The sequence below is a fragment of the Ornithorhynchus anatinus genome, chromosome 8 (genome assembly GCF_004115215.2).
Source record: "Ornithorhynchus anatinus isolate Pmale09 chromosome 8, mOrnAna1.pri.v4, whole genome shotgun sequence".
NCBI classification, from domain to species: domain Eukaryota; kingdom Metazoa; phylum Chordata; class Mammalia; order Monotremata; family Ornithorhynchidae; genus Ornithorhynchus; species Ornithorhynchus anatinus.
In genome coordinates, this window is record NC_041735.1 from 20,620,515 (window position 1) to 20,642,219 (window position 21,705).

At 41.0% G+C, this 21,705-nt stretch overlaps 1 protein-coding gene across 1 annotated transcript in view; it reads left to right on the forward strand.

Annotated features, from left to right (window-relative positions):
* ZBTB46 (zinc finger and BTB domain containing 46) overlaps window positions 1-19,220 on the forward strand; it is a 100,707-nt gene extending 81,487 nt beyond the window's left edge. The window contains exons 5-7 of the mRNA XM_029070437.2: window positions 5,344-5,412; window positions 7,137-7,312; window positions 17,536-19,220. Of these exons, the coding sequence (XP_028926270.1) occupies window positions 5,344-5,412; window positions 7,137-7,312; window positions 17,536-17,925 (635 nt within the window). The 3' untranslated portion in view covers window positions 17,926-19,220. The remainder of the gene's footprint in view (window positions 1-5,343; window positions 5,413-7,136; window positions 7,313-17,535) is intronic.
* The last annotated feature ends 2,485 nt before the right edge of the window (window positions 19,221-21,705 follow it).

Genomic DNA, 21,705 nt, shown 5'->3' on the forward strand with positions numbered 1-21,705 from the left:
TATTACACAAGTATCTTGGAACTTGTCGTCATAGGGAGAGGGGTTTTTAATAGAGCTGCATCGTATTCCCTTGATTTTGCCAGTCAGTCACTGTTCACAGAACACTTATATTTCTGTAAAATTGCAGCCAAATGTTTTGATAGAGCTTTCTGCAGACTTTCAGATGCCAAATCAAATAAGTTTCCTCTATTACTGATTTAGAAAGCCTGCCACATTTAGACTTGGAATATCTACCTTAATAAAGATTTTTTCTATCTTTTAATAGGATTCTGTATTTGAACTTGGCACAGCAAGATTTTGATTTCTAAGAATATATAATATCTGGGCATCTTTCATTTCAGTCAGCCTTCTCAGTGTTTTTATGTTTTGCTTTTTACTTATTCTGTAGGTCTTTGGGGTATATTAAGTTTTGGCTTTGAAAAGAGATGATTAGAGATTGTTCAGTACACTCAGTTCTGCCGTTCCTCGTGTTTTCACTATGCATCCTGGCTAGAACACTGTTAGGAAATTAGGGAATGTTCGTCTGACACTGTGTACCTGTTTGAGTATGGACATCACAGTGTCTGAATAAAAGTTTTTGCAGATAGTTTCCTTACCTCTGAGTACTTTGGTGTGAATTTCCCTTGACAGTAGGTTTTGCAAGAATGCAAGCCCCTCAGTGTAGGAAACAGTTCAAAAAAAAATGACAGGAATATAATAAGCCAGCTTTTTTACAAGCTGCAGGTACCAAAGGAATTATTTTTAAAATGTACAATAATAATGAAAGTTACCTCTGAATTCAGTTGTTACTTGAGAAAATTATAAAGTTCATAATGCAGATACTTTTTTAAAAAAACATAATTACCTAAAATGTTTGTAAAGAAGTATTGTCCTAGTTTTAGTGTAAAACTGTTAGGGAATAAATGCTTTATTTACCTCGTGTTACTCTTTATGCCATATAATTGTTTACCTCACTGGTCTTGGTGGATGATCATTTCCTAGGGTTCTGATGCTGCTACTTTTAGGGAATATCACTTTCACATTTTAACATTTTTAGAATAATCTATGCATTACACACTTATATCAAAATTGTTGTTATTAAATGTTTAATAAATCTGTACTATGAAACTTAGAAACCTAAAATATGTAAAACCTTCAAAGTATTTTTGTATGTCTCACGTGTTTATAGAAATAGAAATCATGGATATTTTTTAAAATGATCTTGTTTTTAATAAAATTGCTTCCAAAACACTTTTGTTGCTTTACAGTACTAAAGTACTCAAAATGTGAGAATTGTTGAGGAGTTGCTCTGGTTTGGGGGGATGAAGATAGCAGAAATCATTTTTATTGCTTGTTTTGACTGTAATTAATTAATGAATCAGGGAGTTGAGATTCAAGTAGGGAGAGAAACCTGGATCTTATTCCTGATTTTATTTCGATTATATAATTTTGGACATATCTTTTACTCCACTGGTGCCTCAGTTTCTCCATAAAAACCTTTCCATTTGACTGCCTGAGGGAGTGTTGTAAATGCACTTCAGAAAACTTAAGGTGATAAGTGATTATTTTCAAAAGAACATAGAGATTAATTTTGGAACAGTGAACAGTTAAGTAGGCTTGTGTTTAATTCCACATCTCCTTGATTGCAGAGCTATATTGCTTTTTCAAAAATGGTCCAAGGCCATTAAATTTTTCAGTGACTCCTGTGACATTTGTCCGCCATTTCCTCTTAGAGGTTGGAAGAAAGAGATCCAGTCTCTCTGAGGAGATGAGCCCCAGGATGGACCACCTCTGAAAGGAGGCAGGACAAGTCTTAATCATTCCAGACACTGTCAGTCTCCCTCAGGAAGGTCCATTACAATCCTCAGGGCCAGAGCTGTGTCAACTGGGTGCTCTTCCTTTGTGGACCTTCCTCTTGACAAGCACTGTTAGCAGTAGAGAATCAGCCTCTGGATAGAGCTTGGGCCTCTGAGTCAGAAGGATGTGGGTTCTGATCCCAGTCCGCCACTTGTCTGCTATGTGACCTTGGGCAAGCGACTTAACTTTTCTGTGCCTCAGTTCCCTCATCTGTAAAATGGGGATTAAGACTGTGAGCCCTGTGTGGGACACCCTAATTACCTCGTATCTACCCCAGTGCTTAGAACAGTGCCTGGCATATAGTAAGTGCTTAACAAATACCATAATAATAATAATTTCTCTGAGCCTGTTACCTCAACTGTAAAATGGGGATTGAGACTGTGAGCCTCTTGTGGGACATGGACTGTGTCCAACCCAATTTGCTTGTATCTACCACAGCGCTTAGTACAGTGCCTGGCACATAGTCAGTGCTTAACTATAATTATTATTATTATTATTAGTGAAGCAACATTCATTGTATCTCTGGTATAGGTTCTACTACTGTTGTTTGCCAACTCAGCACTACCCAAGGTAGAGAGGGAAGCAGTGTAGGAAATCTCTCCTCCCAGTGGGGACTCCCTAGTAGCCAGGGCCATGAGCAACCGCCCCAGTTAACCCAAGGACTTGCACTTGGATTTATACTCTTCGTTCATCTCACCCCCCCAGCACTTATGTACCTATCCGTAATTTATTTTAATGTCTGTCTTCCCCTCTAGACTGTGAACTCCTTGTGGGCCCTTTGGAGTCTACCAACTCTCTTATATTGTTCTCTCCCAAGCGCTTAGTACAGTGTTCTGCATAGAGTAAGCACTCAATTGATTGATTGACTGATGGACTTCCTTGGAGTCGGGATGAGGGAATGGAGCAGTGCCAAACTGAACTGAAGGGGAAGTCAGTAAGCCTTTGTTGTACATGACAGGGCGGGTGCATCCATTTAAGAGAAGTCTGGGACATGGTCTATGTGTCAATATTTTAATTTTGTGGAATAGATAGCTCTTTTCTCCTTTGAGGCCAATTGTTCAGAATAAGCACAAAAATGAAATAATATTGTACCCAAATGATTCCTTCAATTTGATCTATATCCTTGAGGTAATACTGCAGTTTAAGTCAGGTGTGTCTACTCACAGGAAAGTGTAGGTTCCTATGTGGCTAAGCAGTAATCGAAAGGTGCGACTTGCCTTTACTGTGCCTAAAAGTATTGTCATCAGTTGAGGAGTTTGGCAAAATTTAATTGTATTGTAACATGGCGGTTTCTTCTAGAGAACCTTCTTTTCCCTAAATCTGTCCAAATTAGGTTTCCATTTTTTTTCTCCAGTATCACTTTGGCTGCGTATAACATACGGTTTTTGTCTCCAGATTACCTCTCCGTCTCACCAGTCTCCTCCCCTTTGCTAAATATGTGTCTACCCATTGAACATTATTAAGCCTGGATTCAGAATAAGTAAAAGAGTGCATAAGATTAAGTAGAAGTTCAAAGGATTGATTTAAGGGTTTTTCAATTTATGTGGGGTATGTGGAGTATTTGCTCTAGCGTGTTCTATTAATATATGTGAGATTTTGAAACAAGCCTATCCATGCATGGTTATGAATGGTTTTTAAGTGTTTACTTGATGCCTATAAAACTAGGCCTTATGGGGCTTTGAACTGATGGCCAGTTCTTTTCCAAAATAATTAGTGCATTGTCTTAACTCTTTTGAGAGCTTCGTTTGTGAAAGTATAGCATCAAGTTACACCTGGCATAAGGCAACTTTAAGAAACCATATGGAGAGAGAGAGGGAGACGATGAAGTAAATTCTTATTTTTCCTTCTGAACATGATAGCACTGAAAATTTCTTTGCAACTAATTAGGGTTACAGTGATTGACACTCTGTAAACTAATCTGCTTATAATTGGTTTACTTTGGGTAACCTGATAATTAGTTTATAGTGATCCTTGGAAATATGGACTACAAATGTACTTGATCACTTAGCGTGAGTTAAAAGAACTCTTCCCTGTGCAATTTGTGAATGATTATGTTCATCATTTTGGCTCCCGTAATAATATTCGCTAATAGCTTTAGTGACCTGCTCTTCTTTTAAAAAATCTAGGTATTTTAAGCATTTTAATCAAATAGAAGACATGATCTTGAGTAAAATTGTTGACCATTCAAGTTTGTCAGAGCAGAAGATTTTTCCATACCCTTTAACTCGAAGATTCTTCACAAAGAAATAAGTTAAATATTAGTTGCATGGTGACTGGGTAGAGAAGCTTAGTAGCTATTATGTGCTGAACAATGGATCACACAAAGCTTCAGACACTAGAACCTGTTTTTATTGCGGGTGAATGGTGGCCAGGTCTCTGGGGTTAGAAATACTATGACTATGAATTTCAGCTCTTTGGCCTATTGGAGTGCATGTGTGTTTTGCTTTACCTCCACTGAAAAGCAACCATTTCCAAGGTGGTCACAGCCACTCTTTAGCAGAGAATAGGCAACTGATTAGAGCCTGTTGAACTGAACAGCAAAGGGTAAAGGTGGGCAGAAGATTTAGGTGGGTAGAGACCAAATCACAGAAACTGTGATATGCTGGCCCAGCAAGCTTTTACAAGTAAGAAGTACTCCATTGAGTGCCTTTTAAGTTTACAAATACTCGGGACTTCCCCCTGTAATAACCTCTCTGAATTGAAGGCCCTGAAAGCAGCTTGGGTGTCTTCCGATAACTACACCGTGATAGAGCCAGTGAAATTGTTTCTCCTTTCTTTTGTTGCGTGCCTGTGGTCATTCATAACACTTCATGCCAGACCAGTGTATCCATCAGTCGATGAGGGGCAGTGGGGTGGAAGAGGAGCTAGAGTGGTGGTAATTGGGAGAGAGGGGCCGCATTGGGAAGCCTGAGAAGGGGAGCCCCCAAAAGAGGAGAGATCTATAAAATTCTCCCCAGAACCTTAACAGTGTCTGTCTTGCGCTGGCCACCTTTTTATTCCATGCCCAAGCTTCCCTGGGAAGCTCCCTGGTACTTAGGTTACAAGGAAGAGTTTCTAGTCATGCCACGGGAGCTTGTCAAAGAAACCAATGTTTGTGCTACCTTTAATAAAGCAAATTAGTATCTTTTTCCTAGGGAAGGTGGGAGAAACAAATAAAACATAAACCAGTTCTTTTTGCTACTTGTTAGCAGTTCTGGTCAAAATGTGGTGGGAGAGATTAAAATTATCAGGTAAAATGATGCTTTTAGGTGCCTGTGGGTTTTATTCCCATTGTCTAGAGCTAGAAACTAGAGTTTAGTCCTGCAGAGTGCAGAGGGAAAACTGTCACTCAAATCTGTGGATCTCAGGATCTCATTATCAGATATGTTTTTTTCTCTGTTCATTTCTTTTTTAAAAAAAAACATGGGATCTTGAAATTCCACTTTAGCTAGTCACAAGAAGGGACTTTAGAATGAGACATTAAAAGATGATGTCTCTAACGGTACTGCATGTTCTAATCCTACACAGCCTTGTCAGCACTGGCTATGGGCCTTAGTCCTGGATCGGAATTTGAACCCACAACCTTCAGGCCCGGATGTGAGTATGCAATATCCACCCCAGAAATAACTTCTTCAATACTAAAACAGAGCCTATTTCCCACAGTGTCCCTGAAGGGGAGCCTTTTAAGGCGGAAAAAAAAAAGCCGTATTCATCTAAGAAATGTCATGCTCCAGAAGTAACTAAATTATCAATCAAAAAGAGATTTTTGTAAGCTGATAATCATTTTACCAGGTGCTTTGACTGACATTAAACCAAAGGGAGAACTGTCTTCTCCTTTTTAACTTGGGCTTTTAGAATGCAATGATATTTACTTGGGCAGAAATTGGTCATCTTATAGTAGTAACCATTAAGCCCACATTAAGTTTTCACTTAAGCCCATTAAAATGTGAGAGCATTTGTGCAGAGTACTTTATTGAATACAAGCCAGGATACCTTCAAAGAAAAGGTCTCCCACACTACTAATACTGTACTTTGGATGAAATGGGTGTAGCTGGGAGCTCAAGGAGGTTTCATTTCATAAAACATCAAAATTTAAAGGAAATAAGTGTATCAAAATCAGTATGCTGTGAATGGGTGCTTCAAAATGGATATTTTTATTAGGGTGAATATCAGATCGTCTGTGTTCACCTTTTTTTTAATTTTTTGCTCTTTTTGTTTATACTTGCATTTTTCATTTTTGTTTTTATCTGTACAGTATGTTCTCTTATGCAATGAGATACAATGTTGGTTGTCTCAAAACATATAATAATGAAAAGGAAAAACACCAGCACCTTATATCATCACCAGCAGCATTTATTGGGTGTTCTACCGTGTGCAGAGCACTGTACTAGGTGCTTGGGAACATACCATGGAAATAAAAGAAATAGCCCCTGCCCTTGAGGAGTTTACCCATCACCTCCAGTTTGGGCACTGACACTCAGGCTGAAAAAACACACATATAATCCCATAATGAGGTTGAGAACTCCACTTTACCTCTGAACCAAGGATGACAATCAAAGAACTGAAATTGGAGATTTACCTTTTTTTTAAAACTACAATTTTTGGAGAAGTGTGAAAAAATGTGCTAAACTGGCAAAGATTTTAGAACTTTCCCAGGAAGTTGGTTACAAATACAAATATTGATCAGTCTTTGTAGACGTTTACCATTTTTATTTGGGGATTTGTTGGGAACTTTTTAAATCCAAAATGTAGCTGGTTTTGAAAATGCTTGCCTGCCCAGTAAATATATTCAGTATCCATCCAGTCTTGATCAGTATTAACAACATGGCCGTGCTTTTTTGCTCTGTGGCCTTAGTGTGTGACAGCCCCATCTGAAATTCAGAGTTCAACTCTGTAATCTCAATTTTAAAAAATTAAGTTGTTTCTGGCCAAGCAGTGCAGATCACAGTTCCCATATGTCAGGGCAAGACTGATGTAATTGGATCTGTGCCTAAGTTTCAGATTTCTATTTTACGATCAGCTAATTCCTGATCGCTTGATAATATAGAAAACCATTTTTCTTTTATATTCCCTCTTAAACTTGGGGCAATTTGACTAATACAAGATGCCTCTGCTAGAGGTTGCTACTTAAAATGTATAAAGGTTTGGCATCTACACCAGAGGCTTCCCAAAGCAAACCTCAGAAAAAAAAGGGATGCAGTCATTTTAAACTTCTGAATGAGGATTTAAAACTTAGAATTTATTTTTACTAAAACTGATCATCTGCATGCACCTGAAATGTAATGAGTTATAACTTGCTTGTTCTGGTTGCTATTTTTCAGTAAACGAATTCACGGTGATTAGAAAGAAATTCAAGTGCCCATATTGCAGTTTTTCAGCCATGCATCAGTGTATCTTGAAGAGACACATGCGATCCCATACAGGAGAGAGGCCCTATCCTTGTGAGATCTGTGGGAAAAAATTCACAAGAAGGGAACATATGAAACGACACACCTTGGTAAGTAGCAGACTTTGAAGCAATTTCTGAATCCTGGAAGAGTAAGTGACATTTGTAATTCGTATATTTGGGGTGGGGAGGTATAAGTACCTCTTTTTCTGTTTGTATTCCCGCTTTTCAGAACCACTTCCTTATTCTCTTCTCCACTTCCCACACACCCCCAGCCACTTAAATGCCCTCACATATTTTGGCCCAGGCTTTATTGGCTCTATCTCTGCTTAAACCTAGTCAACACATCTCCACAGCTGGAAGGATTACTGTTCAGTTTAATGGGAAACCAGCTATCCCCATTAGCATCCCTTCTCTCCAAGGAGAGAATGAGCTAGAATCCTATATTGTGATCCGCATGTGGTAGTGAAGCATCATAACCCCCAGAAAGCCTCTTTTCTTTTCTAGAGGAAATGCAATTTGGGAATTGGAAATAACAGAATCATGAAAATTTTATGCCGCCCCCCTCCCCCCCAGAAAAAAGCATGGCCCCTAAATTTGGGCAGGAAGAAGTGCCAATTTTTAATTATTTTAACATGGAATGTTACATATTCGCCGTTCAGAAACGTTGTGCAGACCACAGAAGTTGACAGAATCTTCCGACCTTTACTCCAATCATATGATTTTCTGTGAGATTCCTTCTTACAGAATAATTTTCCTCTCCTCATATAGTTTCCAAGGGCTTGATTTCACCATAGCATGATCTCCCTGAGCAAGTAATGGCAGTGTGATCATTTTTGACATGAAGACCCACTTAGATGAATGTGAAATTAGTCACCATATAAGAAACTGTTCTCTGTAGTCACTAGATAGTTATTTTTCAAAAATTTTGCCCATCAGGTTTTCTTCTAAAGACTTTTAGCCAGAAATGACTATAGGAGTGGAAAAATTGGTTAAAGCTAGGAAAAGTAGCTTTTTTAGCCTAGAGAAGAAAAGGGTAAGGAAAAACTTACTTTTACAAGAATATGAAGGGCATTTTTTTTTAATGGGGAAGATGCTGACCAATGGTTTCTTTATACCCTCTGAAAAATGAAACTATTTGGATTGTAGTTTAGACTGACAAGATGAAGGATCAGAGTAGACTACTATGGGAGGTTAGGGTGTCTCCATCCCTAGAGATTTTTAAAGAAATGAATAGACAACCATCTGTCCTGACTGGCTTAGTCATTCACTTACCTTGAGGTGGGGAACTGAACCAGATGATCTTTCAAGGTCGTTTATAGGTCTGTGATTATAGGCTTAGAAGCATCTTTTGTAGATGGGGTGGGTGGAGAGGTGTCCCCCCGCCCCCAAATAAAAGGTGTATGAGTAACTGTGACTGAATATTTTCAGTCAGTGATAAGGGAGTTATGCCTAAAGGGAGATAGGCTCACATTATATGGAATTTTTCTTTTGAAGGAGAAAATTGACAGTGAAGTCAGTGCCTTCACTCACTATAAAGGTTGTTGCTCTGAATTATAATTTTCTATTTGAAGATTATAGTGAATTCTAGTCATATTCACTATATAGTGCCACCATATGACCAAACCACAAGGGGAAACATGGAAGGACCTCACCTATTCCTGTCATAAATTGCAGTCTAGAAGACCAATCTTATCTGTTTTTCTCTTGGCAAAAACACAAAATGAATCTCTATCAGACTCAGACACCCAGGCCTCATAAGACTGGGGCCACCTGGCTGATTTACACTGAACGAAGATTAAAAATATGGACCCTCCTATATATTCACTGCAGTCCAGAGGGAAAGTGGAGGCAGAGGGGTTAGCCAAGATCCATTTGCTGTCTCTCCAAAGGCCCCAGTAACCATGGCTAAACCATATTCCCAAAAAGAATAATGGCCAAAGTCAATGTTGAATCAGTATTACAAATTGGAAAGAATACCAACAAAGATAGTGGATTGAGCATTGGCCTGGGGATCAGAAGGACCTGGGTTCCAATCCCTGCTCCACTACTTGTCTGCTCTGTGACCTTGGGCAAGTCATTTAACTTCCCTGTGTCTCTGTTACCTCATTACCTCAGTACAGAGCTTAGCATACAGTAAGCACTTAACAAATGCCATTGAGAAAAGAGATGCAAAGACTGAGGTTTGTAGAATGATATAACAACCACTGAAGGTTTAAACTTGTTGAGTGTAAAACTTGACTGCGTGATTACAAAAGCCAATCACCATGCGCTAGGTGACATGGACTCCCTGAGCCTAAGGTTTTTCCTTGGAAGGTGGGATGGGAAAGTCTTAAATTGAAATAACTCCGAGTTAGATCACCCCTAAAGCCCCTTTCCCCATCCATATCGGTTAAACAGAGAGAAATGCCGTACCACCTGGAAGTCTTCAGGCAACCAGCAAATGGGGAAACAGCCACCTGTAGGACATGGAAGCAGCAAAGAAATTGAGGCATTACTACTTTGCATAGTCATCTAGGACAGAGATCTGCAGCTCTTCTTAGAAACAGAGAACCAGTTGTGGCGCTCAAGCCAGGGAGGAGTCATGGCATGTAAAATCATTAAAATCTTCTAATGAAGTAAACTACATTAATGTGTGTTTAAATTGTATGATTGGCTCATTACCCACCAACAGCTCAAAGATCTCATTTTGTTTCATTCCTGGGCACAAAAAGGATGCTGACCTCTGACTTAGTAGAACTCTAGCTCTACCCAGGGTGCAGGGTAACTCTCGTCTTGTGACAGAGGAGACAAACTCCTCATCAGCAATGACGTTTGTTGAGCACTTGCTGGGTGCAGAGCTTTGGTAAGCGCTTGGGAGAGGACAATATAACGGAGTTGGTAGATACTTTCCCTGCCCACAATGAGCTTACAGTAGTGGGGTTGATAGACTGTATGAATAAATAATGTATAATATATAATTTATAGATATGTACATAGGTGCCGTGGGGCTGAAGGTGGAGTGAATAGCAAATGCCCAAACCTCACAGATTCAAGTGGACAGATCCTTCCTGAAAGTTCACATGCTTTCTGGGAAGTATAAGCTCTCTGAATCGTGTAATTTTGCCTTTTCCTTCCCTGCAATTTCCTTGCCAGCTTTCAACCCACTCTATTTGGAGGGTTTCTAAAGCTTACCACTTGGGCCCTGACCAAGGTGTCTAATACTCTCATCGGTATCTTAACCTTCACATGAGCTGCCAATTAGTTGACAATGAAGAAACCAATTGCTTCTCCTGTTTCTTCTTTGAATTTTAATTACGGGGTCTTATTTACCTTTTGATAATAGTTCTGTGGCCTGAATGGCAGCTATTCCAGTGAACTAGTATTGCTAATGAAAACTGTCAGCCCATTTTAGGTGAAACAGCCTAACAGCTTTTAAAATAATTCCAGGATATGTACCTGCTGGTGGTAATGATCATTTTCCTATAAAATTAAAATAAATTTAAGGCTACCATGATTTCTACCTTTCACTAATAAGTTTAAAGTTTTCCAGTGTCTGATCATAGGTATGGAAAAAGAAACCAGCAGTATGTTTATTTCTTCAAAACTCAGGAAATATTTTCATGAATGAAATAGATTTCTTTTTGTAAAGCCTGATCTAGTTATTCTGTGACAAAATTTGTTATTGGGGAACAAATCCCAAATAAAGTCACTAATTTTAAAATGACAGCTTGCTTTGAATTAGACATTTCTATTATAATGCAGTAGCTGTGTTCTTGCGGTGTCATGTGGTATGAGAAAATTGCATTATAGTAACCACTGATTCAGTGGGAATTATTGGTTTGGGGTAGATGTTTCAGAGATAGCATAATACCAACATTTTTCCAATTCCAGCCTTCCTACGTTTTTGTAATGTCCCACCATGACTGAATGCTATTTTGCATCCTTGCCAAATATTGCTATTTTACCGTAAAGTTTCAGAGATGCAAAGAAGCACAAAATACTGAATGGTACACTGCAGTACAGTTGAGGCAGAGGCTGGCAAGCCTTGACTCACACCATCCATGCATTCAACCATTGTTTCTTACTCTAAATCTACGTGTGCTAACTTGTGGGCCGCATTTTGCCCAGAACAGACTTGTGGGTGGGTTTTGCTTTATGTCTAAATTGTGTAATGTGTAATGAAAACACACATTATTGCAGAAATGACTGCCCATAGATATGGATATTCAGTTAGCCAGTGGAAAATGAAGCCTCGATTAATGTAATTTTCAGCACCTTATTTTTTTATCCAGTAATTTTGTGTCTTATGCCGTCGAGTCGTCTTTGACCCATAGCGATGCCAAAGACACATCTCTCCCAGAATGCCCCACATCCACCTGCAGTCGTTCTGGTAGTGTATCCATAGAGTTTTCTGGGTAAAAATGTGAAAGTGGTTTACCATTGCCTCTTCCCACACAGTAAACTTGATTTCTTCACCCTTGATTCTCTCCCATGCTTCTGCTCCCCAGCACAGTTGAGTTTACTGTCTGGAAATTCATTACCGTTCAAATAGAGTGATTTGATTTCAGTAATCTGATACATGACAGAGAATGGCCTCAGAAACAAAGATGGCTTAGAGAAATGGCCCCATCTTTTAGGTCTCTTCTGTTAATAAAGTTTTTAAAGTTGTAGTAGAAGATTGAGTTTGGGGTTGTCCTAAATGGTTGTTTACCTTTCCATTCAGTTGCATTAAGTGTGAGAGAGAAGATCCAAGAAAGTTCACCTTTGCTTGCTTTTGAACTCAGTTTACTTTGAACTTGAGTCACTGGGATTTTCTTAAGATCAGTGTTTTCTTAAACCAGGAATTAAGGCAAGGGATTAGTAAATATGTTTTGTTCCCTGCAAGAGAGCATACTTTCAGATCAGTTTTACCCATTTCCTTGCTTAGGAAGGGTTTGTTTTGTCGTCAGCCAGTAAACTGTTGTCTGTCTATGTAGCAGATGCCAGTGTCGTGTCATAGCTTGCCAAATGATGGTGTTTATACACAGGTTGGGCAGCTAGCCCACACCACTTAAACCAGAGTGATCAAGGGGCTTATGTTATCAGTTGCCATGGTACCCAAAGCCCCACCATCTTTTACTTCCTTCTATGAGTATTTGTCCATTCGGATGAGTGCCCAGCCATCTGGTCCTGGGGCTCTCTGCTCCCCAAGATGTCCCTTTATTATCTCTTTCGGGTATTGCTCTTGTAGTTTTCAGTGGACATGGCCAAGAAGTAAGCTATTTCCCTGCAGATACAGAAGCTTAAAGGTCCTCTGTTGGTGATGCATCCCCTTTGTAGACACCTTGTTTTGCCAGCTGGTACCCAGTACCTTCCCTGTTCAGAACACGGCCTTTTCCTGAGATTTAGAGGTAATGCACATCCTTGTTTCTCTAGAAAAAAATAATGAAAGGTCCCTTGCCAGAAATTGTCCTTTTCAATCTGTAGACAAAATTGGGAGTTTGCTAGGCAGTATGAATGCAGAAATCACTTGTGGCTTAATTTCAGTCAGTGATATTTATTGAGCACTTGCTTTGTCTAGAGCACTGTAGTAAGCCACTTGGGAGAGTACAGTTTGGTAGAGTTGGTAGACATGATCCCTGCCCACAAGGAGTTCACAGAATAAGGAGGAGGCAGACATTAAAATAAATTTCAGATGGGGGAAGTAGGATATACATGCAAGTGCTCTGGGGCTGGGGTAATATCAGAGTGTTTGAAGGAGTACATAGCCAAGTGCATAGGTGATGCAGAGTGGAGGGCAGATGGGGAAGTGAGGGTTCAGTCAGGAAAGGCCTCTTGGGGTGAGTTGGATATGAAAGGAAAGGGAATTCCAGAACAGGAGGAGGACGTGAGCAAGGGGTTGGCAGTGGGGTAGATGAGATCGATGTACAGAGAGTAGGTTGGCGTTACAGGAGCGGGGTGTGAGAATTGGGTTGTACTAGAAGTTCAGCAAAATCAGTTAGGAGGGAGAGAGCTGATCGAGTGCCTTGAAGTCAAGGGTAAGGAGTTTCTGTTTGCAGGGGTGGATGAGCAACCATTCGAGGTTTTTAAAGAGTGGGGAGTTAGGGACTGAATGTTTTTTTCAGGAAAATGATCCGGGCAGGAAAGTGAAGTACGGACTGGAGGGAAGGAAGAGAGGTCAGCCAGGCTGATGTAGTAGTCAGGGTGGGAAACGACAAGTGCATGGATCACCATGAAAGTAGTTTGAATGGAGAGGAGAGGGTGGATTCTGTGGGAGTAAAATCTCTATTTGCAGTAATCAAAGGAAAGTTTTGTGGCAAAAATGAATAAATGGATTAAATTAGACACAATTGCTCTGTTGACAAATGACAAGCTTGTGGAAGAACTAATAAGTTGGCTGATGACTTTGGATAAAGTAAGTTTTCTTATATTTTTCCCTAGAGATCATATATTTGGGATTAAAAATCTTTGCCAGAATTCTGTCTGGATACTACTTAGCACAGTGCTATGCATACAATGAGTGCTCAATAAATACCTCCGATTTGTTGATTCATGGCATACAGTAAGCAGTTGAGAGTTCCTGCTAAAGTTAGGCATGGTTTCTGCCCACATAAAGAAAATAGAAGGAGAAAATTCAGAGGTAAAAGCAGCATAGCAATTTGTATGAATACAATAATTACCAGGATGTTTTGGTCAGACACTACTATACGGTGCTCTTCCCCTTGACTCTATTTATTGCAGTTGTTCTTGTCTGCCTGTCTCCCCCGATTAGACTGTAAGCCCATCAAACGGCAGGGACTGTCTCTATCTGTTGCCGACTTGTTCATTCCAAGTGCTTAGTACAGTGCTCTGCACATAGTAAGCGCTCAATAAATACTGTTGAATGAATGAATGATGAAATGGAAAGTAGTTTGTATTAATGGCCTCATTTCAGTGAGGAAGAAACTTGCAGTTTCTTTCCTTGAAGTTCCATGGTTGGTTTGGTCCTACCCCTCCATACTCCTTTGATCTGAGTTGGACCTGGTTGGGCTACCAGCATCCCTAAGGACTCTGCTTCCATCGGCAGTGCTTCTTGAAGACTGTCCAAAGACCTTCTGGGAAATTGGTTTTGAGCCTTCCAGAAATTCAGATTATTGTTGTCCTGGGCCAGATCTCGATGAGTCCAGAAACTGCAGGTCAGTCCAAGCCTGTGGAACAGGAAATCGAATCCTAGAGAGTGTGAGATCCTGGGGCCAACTCATTAGTCTGGGATCTCTAATCAACCAGTCGTAATTATTGAAAGCTTACCGAATGCAGAGCACTGTACTGAGCATTTGGGAGAGTAATAAATAATAATAATGTTGGTATTTGTTAAGCGCTTACTATGTGCCGAGCACTGTTCTAAGCGCTGGGGTAGACATAGGGGAATCAGGTTGTCCCACGTGGGGCTCACAGTCTTCATCCCCATTTTACAGATGAGGGAACTGAGGCACAGAGAAGTTAAGTGACTTGCCCACAGTCACACAGCTGACAAGTGGCAGAGCTGGGATTCGAACTCATGAGCCCTGACTCCAAAGCCCGTGCTCTTTCCACATATACAATATCAGAGTTGGTAGACACATTCCTTAGGTTTGGGGACTACTATCTGGTGCTTCCATAGTATTTATTGAGTGCTTACTGTGTGCAAAGCACTGTACTAAGCACATTGGAGAGTACAATATAACAACAGACACATTCCCTGTCCACAGCGAGCTCAGTCTGTTCAGATCTCCACAATTCACTGTCCAAGGGACTTGGGTTTAGAATCAACCCCTTTCAAGCCCTGCAGGAAGGGCAGCAGCCTGTCAGATAAAGTTCACTAGCCGTTTCAGGTCCTGATTAGGCAGGAGAAAATAGGAGAAATAGGAGAAAGTTTTCTCGTAGAGATGGCTCTTGAACAGTGAGACAGAGAAGAATTTGATTTGGCAAAAAGGAGAACGACTTCCCCAAGAATTTGAAGCAGACTAAGTAGACGTTCCAAGGCTAGAAAGGAAGAACAGAATGGGGCAGCCAAGAAACCAAACTGGACTGGAGGATTTGGTTCAGATCAGATACAAGTGAAACTCCCTAGTGGAAACCCTAAGAACCCCAGTTATTCAATCGATCAATCATATTTATTGAGTGCTTACGGAGAGCAGAGCACTGTACTAAATGCTTGGGTATCTACAAGGTAATAGAGTCGGGGGGAATTAGAAATTACATTAAAAGTTTACTTTTGTTCCAGAATGTGAAGGGAATATTGGGAGGACAATGGGAGGTTCAAAATGCCAGGGGTTGAAGTTGATTTTAGGAGCATTTCATTTTTAATGGTATTTGTTAAGCATTTATTTTGTGTCAGGCACTGTACTACATGCTGGGGAACATACAGGATAATTAGGTTGGACACAGTTTAATCCCCGCATGGGGTTTATAGTTTTAAACTGAGGTAGGGGGATTTAATCCCCATTTTACAGATGAGGTAGCTCAAACCCAAGGAAGTTAAGTAGCTTGTCCAAGCTCACACAGCAGACAAGTATCAGAGTTGGGATTAGAACTCAGGTCCTCTGTCTCCCAAGCCCGTACTCTTTCCACTAGGTTCTACCAAACGGTTTACAGTGAATAGAACCTACAGACCCAGAGGGAGGGAGTTAGCAATAACCAGCACCTGGACAACAGATCTGACAGTAAAGGACAGGAGAAGTGAGTAGAATCAGTTGATGCAGAAAAGGAAGTATCTGGAATTGGGGAGCAAGTGACAAGGTGTGGAAAATTACCTTGAGGTGTTAGACTAAAGGGATGGATACAGTGCTTTTTCTTTCCACAGTGGTAGAAAAGTAAGTGGAGAAATCTTTAGAGCAAACATAAGGAGTTCTGAATTCAACAAATTTGATTTCGAAATCAAATTTCAAATAGGATTTTGGCATCAGGTTATCCAATTACAGATGTACTAAAAATTTAGACTTGTGATTGGAGATCAGGGTAGGGAGAAGGATTTAGGAGACATCTTTTAATGGAAAAATTAGTGGTAGTAATACAGACATTGAGCAATCAGTGGTACTTATTGAATACTTACTGTGTGCCAAGCACTGTACTTAAACACTTGGGAAAGTACAATAGAGTAGATAACATTGTTCCTGCCTTGTACACTTGCTGTGTGCAAAGCACTGCACTAGTCAGTGGAAAAGTGTACAAGGTTGGGAATTTTACAGTCTCTGGACCTTAAAGGGCTCACAATCAAAGTAAATAAGATTCCCTAGACAGTGAAAAGACAAAAAGAAGAGTAAAGAGACCAGCATGGAGAGTGGGAAGGCACACACAGGTGGGGAAGCCAGTGAAGGAGTTATAATGGATCAGTAACTGGAGGCAGTATGGCCTAGTGGAAAAAGAATGGCACTGGAAATCAGAAAGCTTAGGTTCTAAACACAGCTTTGCCATCAGCTTTCTGTGTGACCTCGGGAAGGCATTTAACCTCTGGAGGCCTCAGTTTTCTCATCTATAAAATAGAGATAAGATATCTGCTCTCTTTACCTCTTATATTATGAACCCTATGTAAAAAAGGTAGTACTCCTGATCTGATTATTTTGTCTCCAGCTGGTTGAACCTAAGTCCAAGGATCATGAACAAGTGCATTCAGAGGTAAAGCCTAAAGTGCATTCTTGTCCTACTGCTCTTGTTAAAACTGGCAGAAGTTGTTGTGAAGTGGTTATTGTCGATCATCATTCTCGGCTCAGGCAAGGGCCTGGACTCCAGCAGTATCTTCTGAAAACTTCAGGTTCCGCATCCTGCAGCCCTCGCTGACACCCACACGTGGATCTGTTGTAGCATACATTGCCCCCACCTTTCTCTCCTCCCACTCAGCAAGGGATCGTGCTCATCAAATGGTCATGTGGGGATTCCTACATTGAGATTGAGAGAATGGATGACCTTCCTTCCCCCACACTTTCAAGGGTGCCCAGGGACATTAGGGGAAGTGCCTAGGGGTAAGGGCCCTAAGGGCACTGATTCTGCCACTGAAATGGCCACTCTTGTTTGCTTCCTTATGGCACATTCCCCTTGCCAGTCAAAGAGACCCGTTGAGGAGGAGGAGAAGATGAGGATAGAGGGCTTTGCAATACAAACCACCTACCATCTGGGCAGTTATTTTCCACTTGAAGGGGGTGTACACCTGCGTCATGTTGAGAATAAAGAAGAGGGAGGAAGGATGTATTCTTTGTCCTTGGTCTCGGGAACCATGGCTCATTATTATTATCTGCCGGTCAGAGATATTATCTCCCGAGCTCTAGCAATGTTCCCAGTGAAATGAAGTTCTCCTTTTCCATGGAAGTCATTTGTGTTTCCTCAATTCTCCAAATGAATGTTTCCATCCCTTTCCTCAGGTCCACAGTAAAGATAAAAAGTACGTGTGCAAAGTGTGTAACCGAGTATTCATGTCTGCCGCCAGCGTGGGAATCAAGCACGGCTCCCGCCGTCATGGAGTGTGTGCCGACTGCTCAGGCCGGGGCATGGCCGGCCACCTGGATCAGAATGGAGGGGAGGGGTCTCCGGACGAGATGTACCCTGGTGAGGGTCACTACATGGAGGATCCCGATGACATCAAAGTGGAGGGCGATGAGGAGATGGGTGATGACGACGACATCAAGTGGAAAGAGGATGTCGGCATCTCACAGGATGATGTGATTTTAGAAGATGACAAAGAGGATGTCGACTCTCCACCAGAGCATGAGAACTCTGGAGAAAATGACAAAGATTTTACCTGGATTTCTTAGGGAATTGTTTGTTCGTGTGGGGGGAGGGAAGGGAAAGAAAGAGAGTGTGGAAAAGCAAAGTAGCCTTGTTGTTGTCCATATGTGTAAGTTTTGTTTTTTTGTTCGTTTGATTTAAGCAAATGTAAGTCCTTGAACTGTTCCATTCAGCTATTAGTAATGCCACTCTGAGTGGCCACTGTTATTTCCCTTGAATCCTTCCCCACCCCTGCTCCCCTACCCCGGTCCAATCTGCCTTTGCCTCTTTGTGAGTGCGGATCAGATTGCATGCAAGTGACTTAGTTTCTCAAGGGTGAGCACTCTAAATGGAGTGAGAAATTGGGAGAGGGAGACTGTAAAAAGTGTGTGTTCCTTTTTCTAAACTTTCCCCACCCCAATCAGCCACCAGGGTATGACCCAAGTTCAAAATCATAACTAACTAAAAATTCCCAGCAGCAGTGCACTTGCCCATCAGTACCACGTAAACAGTCCGATCTGTGTATTTGGAGGGCGTCCCCAACCTACAACACCGCTCCCCGTTTTGCAAAGGGGAAACATACGCGTTGTTGTTGAGTGGGGGGGTTATTTTTAAATGACATTTTTTGGATAGGTCCGAGGCAGACGAAGCTGCTTCCTGAAAGGGTGTCCTGCCCTCCTGTTGCCCTCAGATCGGGTATCAGAAGCTGGAACAATCTGGGGGGCAAATAGCTCCTATCGGGCTTTTCTTTCGCACCAGCTCATTGGTCCTGCCGAATTCTGTTCCCTAGAGGGTTGGTGTTCCCAGGGGATAGCGTTTTTTCACATCATGCCATTTGGTCCCAAGTGGTCAGCTCCCGTGGGCGGTCACCCTCCGCCGCCATGTCTTCTGCCCTCCTTGCCGTAGGTATATGCAAACTCTCATCTTTGAAAGGCATTTCCCACATTTAAAATAAGATTGATGGGAATGCAAAAACCGAGGCATTATAATCTTCATTGCCAAGCTAAACATTCCTCTTTTATTTGTTTCTTAAAAGAGCTGACCCCTATTTATATTAATCAAGGAGCCCCATATCTTAAATCGGTTCATATAAAACTTTCTCCCTTCCTGCCACACCTCCCACCCCCAACTACTGGAGTTCTCCTCCTGAAGTTTTCCTCTGTACTCTACAGAAGAAGTTGTCATTGGGGTAAGCCAGGGATGGTTGTCGGTTCACTCTGCTCATATTGGCCACTGCTGCCTTCCTCTGGCAACTTTTGAAAACATGAAAGTGTCCTGTTTCGAAAGAGAGGCTTCCGTTGTACCTCTCACCTCTGTGCTTTGGTGCTTAAAACAAAAATCCGAAGACCTCACTGTTTCCTTGCCATGGAGCAGATTTTTATAAAGCATGTCTGGTAATAGGGTCGTCTTGAAACCTGCCACAAAAGTCTACCCTTTAATCCGGTAAGCCAAATGATTAAAAGGTGCTATATTCCATGTGGGGGTGGGCGGGGGGGGGGAGGGGAAGGGAGGAGGGGAGGCAGTTGCCTATGAAAAGCATAAAAAGATCTTGCAACTTGATATTTGAATGAGTCCTATCTGGAGGGGCAGGGGAAGCCTATTTCCCTTCCAAGTGTAAAGCAAAAAATCCTTAAGGAGGTCAATAATGGACCGCGTCTTGCCCCCAGAAGGCACGACCATGTGAGTCCCCCAGCAGGCCTGAAGTCCAAGAGGGGTTCTCCCTTCGGGCTTTATTCTCCTAAAACTTTATGCCCCCTTTTCTATCCATTTCATTCCAGGATCCACAATCATCATCGAGTTCCTTTCAAAATAACGCTTAGCAGTTTTCCTGTGCGTGCTTCCTTTTGGAACACTGGGCCAGCTTTGTCCAGCTTTGTGACTCCACCCGCAGTGTGTTTGTTTTGTTGTGCCTAAGAGTTTCCCCAACTAGGGACAGAGAGCTATCGGTTCTCTTTGGTGGAAGGAAGGCAGGCTTGTACATAAGAGTCTTCTAAGCCACTCCGTGTCGATAGCTTGTGTATCTCAGAGCAGAACTCTGGGATCGCTGTCTGAATTGCTGCTAAAATTTAAAAGGATTGATACCTAACTGCAGTTTGCTGCTTGATCCTTCCAAAATGGGTAGCCAGATTCTTTAAATAGTCAAGGAATTAAGTATGTGGTAGTCACATTAATCCGTTTTGTTTGGGTTTTTTGGTGTTTTTCTTTTAAAAAACAAAACTGTAAAAAGCTGTTTTGCATTTCTGCTTATGTAAAACCCTGTTGCTCTATTTAAAAAAAGAAAAAAAGAAAAAAAACTACTGCCACAACACATTTAAAGTTTGAACCGTTCTCTTCCTTTTTTGAAGTGAAAAACACAATCGGCAGTCCTGTACGCTGTGTGCGAGGGACAGAATCCAACCCTTGCTTCTTGAATTGGATTAAGCCTTTTCTGCTCCAAAACGCAGGCTGTCCACTGCTTGCCTGTGATCCTGTAAATACTACTTTTCCCTTCTACTGCCAGAGAACGTCTGTTGCAGAGAAACAAAATGCATACAGTACCTTAAAGCCACCCCTTCTCGTTTTTTTAATATATATGAAAACCCATTTTTTAAAAAGCTTAAAAAACTTTCTGTTTCTAAGACATTCCATCTTTCACCCATCTTGATGCCAGTGTACAAATTCACCACTTCGAGCTATTGTGTTTTAGGAATAAAGATTTTGATCTGAGGTTGATTTTCTTTTTTCCCCTCCCTTTCTAGGGTGAACTTGATTTTGTATTAAGACTTTGCAAGGGGGAGGGGGTTGCTGAGCTTTATTTTGTGTTCATTTGGAAATATTTTATATCGCTTTTTCTTTTCTTTCTTTTTTTCCATGGACAATAAGCCCAATGGCTTTTCATGAACATTTCTAATTGTGCCACTTCTATACTCTTTAGGCAAAGAAAGCAAAAAAAAACCCACAAAAAGTAAACTTGTTATAATATTAAAATTATAATATAGCACATGCTTCTATATTACTAACATACACTAAATATATATACCAAATAAATCATGTGATGTATACTTTAAGTGCATTGTTTTTGATGGAGGTGTGCAGATTTGGAAATGCAAAGACTTCAGGTATCGTTCTTTAAAGTTTCATCCTGTAGAGGAGAAATCTTGGGTAGTTTTGATTTAAATCAGTGATAGTTTCTATAAAGTAGAAGAGGGTGCTCTCTATACAACTTTATCAGCTGCTTTACGTTGAAGTGCAGACATATTTTAGTTGGAAGCTATGCTGGACTTTCCTCAAGTTAGAACCCATGGAGAAAAGTGGAGACTCAAGATTTTCATAAAAACAGGAAACGTAAAATAGAAGAAGCCAGGGCCGTCTCTTTGGCTCAGCCTCTTTCCGTATCTTACTCGCTGCTCTAGTCACTCTTCTGTTGCTCCGGTTTTGAGTTACTGGCTTTTGGTTGGTTGTTTTGGGGCTTGGGGTTGGTTTTCTTTTTCCATCTCCAAGCTGAATTTCATTAGTGCTAAGCTAACATTTTGCCCCTTTTTCCCATATCCGTCTCTAACTCGAGTAACCCAGTAGCATCTCGCCTTTGTATCACTGTCAGAACTTTGTACGTTGAATAGAGGTTCCCTTTCTTAACCTCTTTTTCTAAATACAGACTTAGTTTCTTAGAAAAACAATGCATTTGGAAACAAGACTTTTATTACCAATGGGAATTTTCTGGTTCAGTCTTTTGAGTTTTGTATCTCTAACCCCCTGTCTCTTTCAGGTTGCCCTTTACTATTTCCTCTTATAACCATCTTTTGATAAAATGATAACCGGAGACTGCAAATGGGATTCCAGTTGTTGTG